At 37.5% G+C, this 6298-nt stretch overlaps 1 protein-coding gene across 6 annotated transcripts in view; it reads right to left on the bottom strand.

The window, feature by feature from the left end:
- Window positions 1-858: 858 nt before the first annotated feature.
- arap1 (ArfGAP with RhoGAP domain, ankyrin repeat and PH domain 1) overlaps window positions 859-6298 on the bottom strand; it is a 92014-nt gene continuing 86574 nt past the window's right edge. For 4 of the 6 annotated variants that reach the window (XM_079823434.1, XM_079823435.1, XM_079823436.1 and 1 more), the window contains exon 30: window positions 859-979. In XM_079823434.1, the coding sequence (XP_079679560.1) occupies window positions 916-979 (64 nt within the window). In that variant the 3' untranslated portion in view covers window positions 859-915. The remainder of the gene's footprint in view (window positions 980-6298) is intronic. The other 2 variants (XR_013817038.1, XR_013817039.1) reach the window with 2 other exon arrangements.

The raw sequence follows: 6298 nt of genomic DNA, 5'->3' as shown, positions 1-6298 counted from the left end.
ATGGATGGATGGAGAGTGGATGGGTGGATGGATGGATGGGAGAGTGGATGGGTGGATGGATGGGAGAGTGGATGGATGGATGGATGGATGGGAGAGTGGATGGGTGGATGGATGGATGGGAGAGTGGATGGATGGGAGAGTGGATGGATGGATGGGAGAGTGGATGGATGGATGGGAGAGTGGATGGATGGATGGATGGATGGATGGGAGAGTGGATGGGTGGATGGATGGATGGGAGAGTGGATGGGTGGATGGATGGATGGGAGAGTGGATGTGGTGGGAGGATGGATGGGAGAGTGGATGGATGGGAGAGTGGATGGATGGATGGGAGAGTGGATGGATGGATGGGAGAGTGGATGGGTGGATGGATGGGAGAGTGGATGGGTGGATGGATGGATGGGAGAGTGGATGGGTGGATGGATGGATGGGAGAGTGGATGGGTGGATGGATGGATGGGAGAGTGGATGGGTGGATGGATGGATGGGAGAGTGGATGGGTGGATGGATGGATGGGAGAGTGGATGGGTGGATGGATGGATGGGAGAGTGGATGGGTGGATGGATGGATGGATGGGAGAGTGGATGGGTGGATGGATGGATGGATGGATGGATGGATGGATGGGAGAGTGGATGGGTGGATGGATGGATGGATGGGAGAATGGATGGATGGAAGAATGGATGGGAGAGTGGATGGGTGGATGATGGATGAATGGAACTCATAACCCGTTTGAGAATCACTGCTTTAGAGGTTAAAGTCATGGCATATTAACATTATTTACTGAGACTGACACTGTGTGTGTGTGTGTGTGTGTGTGTGTGTGTGTGTGTGTGTGTCTAGAGGGGCTAAACAAACCTTTACCCTTGTTTGTCCTAGTCTCTCACACACACACACACACACACACACACACACTGATTTCTCACCACTGCTGTCTCTCCTGCTTGTCCTGTTTCTCACTTTCATAGACGACTGTGAGTCCCCAACTACAGACAGAGAGAGAGAGAGACAGAGAGAGAGAGAGGTTTATAATTCTTTAAATTTTTTACATTTCAAAACTCATACATTACTATTCAACCATTACACATTAAAATTAAAACATATATAAACCCACAAATGTACACATCGATAATTATACAAAAATAATAATCATAAACTGTGCATAAAACATAATTAACACACCATATTTCAATAAAACTCCTGATATTGTTTACAGTATTCCAGCCACTGAACTCCTAAACACAACTTCAGGATCTGTACTTGCAAAAGCCTTTGTTCTTCCAGGTCTTCAACACTGCTGATGTTACACTCCCAGTCAGAAAACGTAATAAACACACTTTCTTCCTCATCAGAAACCCATACTTTAACCCCCCCAATGAACACTTCGTCCGAGAAAACCTCGTCAAATTTCCTGAAGCATTCCTCAAGAAGTTTAAAAAGACTCATCTTAAAAACAAGAGGACAGCCCTGTCTGATTCCTCTAGAAACAGGTACTGGTGTGCTCAGAGGCCAACCATTGACTACCAGAGTATTTTTTTCCCTACTATGGTAGTCAATGGTTGCTCTATCTGCTTGGTGACAAACATTCTTCCAAATATCTTGCTTTGTGTTCAGAAGAACAAAGAAATGTATACAGGTTTGGAACAACTTGAGGGTGAGTAAATGATGACAGAATTTTCATTTTTGGGTGAACTAACCCTTTAAAGTGTCGTTGGACACCCGTCAGACCTCCGTTCATCTTCAGACACAAATGAAGATATTTTAGTGTAAATCTGATGACTCTGAAAGGCCTCCATTGGCTCAACTTTACACTCTCAAGACCCTTAAAAGACACTAAAGACTAAAGTTACAAAGTCCATCTCACTACAGCGGCTCTACAATAACTTTATGAAGACCAGAATAGTTTTTGTGCGCAAAAAAACCCTAAATAACGACTTATATAGTGATATGACGATTTCAAAACACGGCCTCATGAAGCTTCGAAGTGTTATGAATCAGTGAGTCGATTCAGCGGTTCAGAGCGTTATGAATCAGTGAGTCGATTCAGCGGTTCAGAGCATTATGAATCAGTGAGTCGAATCAGCGGTTCAGAGCGTTATGAATCAGTGAGTCGAATCAGCGGTTCAGAGCGTTATGAATCAGTGAGTCGATTCAGCAGTTTGGATCGCCAAATTTCAGCAGTTTTGCGGTTTGACACGCGATCCGAATCATGAATCGACTCACTGATTCATAACGCTTCGAAGCTTCATGATGCCGTGTTTTGAAATCATCATCACTATATAAGTCGTTATTTAGGGGTTTTTTTGCGCACAAAAACTATTCTCGCCGATTCATAAAGTTATTGTAGAGCCGCTGTAGTGAGATGGACTTTGTAACGACGTCTTTAGTACCTTTTAAGGGTCTTGAGAGTGAACCGTGCATTGAGCCAATGGAGGCCTTTCTGAGCCATCGGATTTCAACTAAAATATCTTCATTTGTGTCTGAAGATGAACGGAGGTCTGACGGGTGTCCAACGACATGAGGCTCAGTCATTAATGACAGATTTTACATTTTTGGGTGAACTAACCCTTTAACCTGGATAAATATGTGTTATTATTCGGCTCATATCCCAGTGTTAGTGTGGAGTGTGTAAGCTGAAGTATAGCGCGATTACATGACATGAAGGCGCTGGCGCGTTTCCTGACAGCGAAAACAACTTCTTAAAATACTCCATCATTTACAGTCATACAGATAAGAGCAATACATCATTTATTTGTGTTTGTGTAAACTCACAATAACAACAAAACTGTTGCCCTTGACTGCTCTAGTTGCTTCTTTTGCTCTCATTTGTAAGTCGCTTTGGATAAAAGCGTCTGCTAAATGACTAAATGTAAATAGTTGTGCTTTTGTAAAATAAAGAAAACAAACAGGACGTGTGCTTTCTTTCGTCCTATAGCCATCTAGCCTATAGAAAGCTTGAAATGTCTACTTTTAAACAAACTAATTCAAATCAAAAACAAATATTCTCTGGTTATGTAATCCGTATGAAAAGTGCATTTCTCTCTAAAGGCGCGTCCACAATACGTTGTCAAGTCTTTGCAGCCGACACGGACTCAGAAAATACTAGTTTAATAATAAACAAATAAAATGGCTCCTTGTTATTTTTCCAGACACATTTATAATCATTACTTTTGCCGCTACCATGCACACAGTTTAAGCTACATTAAATTAGTTTGAGTTAACGTAGTTGATAAACTAATAAAATAAAGATTAAATTAAAATGATAACCATATATTTCTATATGTCAGAGAATGGCTTGTTCCTGTCACTACCACACAAAGCCCCGTTTTTAAGGTGACAATTGGTTATCAATATGAATTTTGTACTGTATTTTAAAGATATTGTATTGTATCTTCTATTATGAAGATGAAGATTGACATTTTGTTAATTAAACCTGTCACCGTCCCGCTGGCGCTCCTTTTTTTGATCGCTTTTTTTGTATCATATATTTTAGTAATTATCATAAATAAGGTATCATTTGAAAGCTTACGAACTCAAAATTCATCCTGTGAAAACTGTTTTGAAATTGGACGTTGCGTTACCATGGAAATGGTACTTTAAATTCTTCTAGCGGCTCCTCCCCCAGTGGGCGGTTTCATGTTTCATATTACAACATCTATTTTAACTACTTTATAATCAAAATCTTTCTAATCTTGACAAAACACATATCGTGTCTCAAGGTTCCATATTTGGTGACCGTTTTGTGATGGAATTGACATTTGGACAGAAATTTACAGGAAAATGCAATCTCTCTGGAATTTCTATGATACCCGGTGGCTGTTTTTGGTCCAGCGCCTAAACAAAATATCATGGGAACTTCAATTTTTGTGATATCAACTTCAAATTTGCAACACAACTTGGCTAGACATATGGCGTTGATTTTATAGTGATTTTAGATTAAAACATTTTTGTAAAATATATATTTTATATAAAATAAAAAAATATTTAGTACAGTATTTTTTATTTACAGTAAATTTAAACTTCCATAATTTTTTCATACTTTCATATTTTGAATTGCTTTCACTTCAGCAATAATCTGCAGAGTGTCTGCTTTAAAACAAGACCAAACTCTATAGGTCTATATTCCAAAGCATTCTGGAATTACAGCCCTTTAAGTTTGGATAGTGCATTTTCTAATTTTTGTATGTTGTAAAATTAGATACCGAAGATATATTGAATTTTTTTTTTATAGGGCCTCGTTGATAATTTTGCGCTTAAACCACCACCAGCTTTTACAAGAACAAATGCATTTGAATACAACCATTGAATATATGAAATAAATTTGTCACCAAAACCAAAATGCTGTGACACATTATAAGAGATAACCACGGTCAACTCTATCAAATGCTTTTTCCTGATCTAGAGACACCAATTTCATAATTGTTTAACTGACTGACTTCAATAACATCACGTAATAAAAAAATAGGATCCATTATGGATCTTTCAGGAATGCAGTATGTCTGCTCCTTCGGTACCAATAAACCCAAATAACACTTAAGTCTGTTAGCTTTTGCGTTGTACTTTTCTTTTCAAGGTTGAAAAAATATGTGCTAGGAATGTCCATACCAAAATCTTGTCCTTCTCAGCTCTTTCTTTACCTGTTCTTGTGTAAAAGTCCCAAGCTCTTTCTTTTTCCTTTTTAGAGCATCATCACGCACAAGTTCATTGTTATTAAAAACGTCCTGTTCTAAAAGTTCAATATCTCTTTGCAGTCTTTCATTCACCACTGATCCAATATGAGAAGACAAACACTCCTTATGTTAACTAACCACCACCGATTGAGATTCTCAAATGAATCTTTCCTCATTTTCCAGTTCAGAATCACAGAAATTGACATCTTGCAACAACTTAGCACTAAGGGTTTTGACATATTTTTAAAATTAAAATAACAAAAATAACCATGTGATGGTCTGAAAACCCATTAGGCAGAATTGAAGCATTCATCGCTCGATTATTCCATATTCTACCCTTGCACCACTGACTCTACTATCAGTTACTTTAACCAGAGTGTATGGTCTAGCTCTTTTATTGATCATTCTCCACACATCTAATCATCCACATTCATTTAATACTTTTGTCAACACCAAGCTTGATTGACTATATGGCTCTTCACCATTTCTATCAATTGTGAAATCTGTGGTGCAGTTCCATTCTCCTCCCAGAACACTACACACATTACTATCAGCTGTCTGAATTATCCTTCTCCTTTTCATAACAAATTCCATCCTCTCAGACCCATTATTAGGGGCATAAACATTCATGAACACAAATACCATTCCTCCAACCTCAATCTTAATGAACAAAAGTCTACCTTTTATAACCTCATCTACAGATAAAATATGAAAATATTTATATTTTTCGAAAATAAAATAGCTACCCCTGCGCTATTGTTTGTCCCATGATTTAAAGTGAGCTTCCCTTCCCACCACATATTCCATTCATCTTCATTATCAGTATTAGAATGGGTTTCTTGTCGGCCTGTCGCGATTGGTAGATACAATCGACTGCGTCGACGCTGTTAATTAGTCGGTATTGAGGTATTTTAGTCTGGTATCGTATCGAAGTCATAATTGTGGTATCGTGACAACACTATTCTAAATAAAAGTATTTGCTGATATTCTCATTTTTTTGTTATGTTGGTTTACAAATCTTGTACATTTTTAGTTTTAAATTTTGTCAAGGGCTTGTTTACATTTATACTTTTTTATAGTACACTACTGAAGGCCAAAGTTGCAAGTTAAATTAAATGTTTGTAAGTAAAATTGTTGAAAATTATTGCGATAAATTAGTCGATAGATTAACCGATAAATTAGGCGATAGATTAACCGATTAATCGATACATTAGGTGATAGATTAATCGGTAATCCTGCCAATAGATCAATCAATTAATCGATAAATTGGTTGACAGATTAATCGGTTAAACGATAAATCAGGCGATAGACTAATCGATTAATTAGTCGATAGATTAATCGACAAAGCAGTCGATGGAGTAATCGATTAACCGATAAATTAGCCGATAGATTAATCGATTAATTGACAAATAAGACGACAGATTAAACAATAAATCAGTCAATAGATTTATCGATGAATCGACAAATTTGTCAATAGATTAATTGATAGACTAATCGATTAATTTGTCGATAGATTAATCGACAAAGCAGCCGATGGAGTAATCGATTAACCGATAAATTAGCCGATAGATTAATCGATTAATTGACAAATAAGATGACAGATTAAACAATAAATTAGTCAATAGATTAATCGAT

This window comes from Gobio gobio (genome assembly GCF_949357685.1).
Source record: "Gobio gobio genome assembly, chromosome: 8".
Taxonomy (NCBI): Eukaryota; Metazoa; Chordata; class Actinopteri; order Cypriniformes; family Gobionidae; genus Gobio; species Gobio gobio.
Note: the sequence above shows the minus strand (reverse complement) of the source record. Positions and strands in the feature narration are given on the sequence as shown.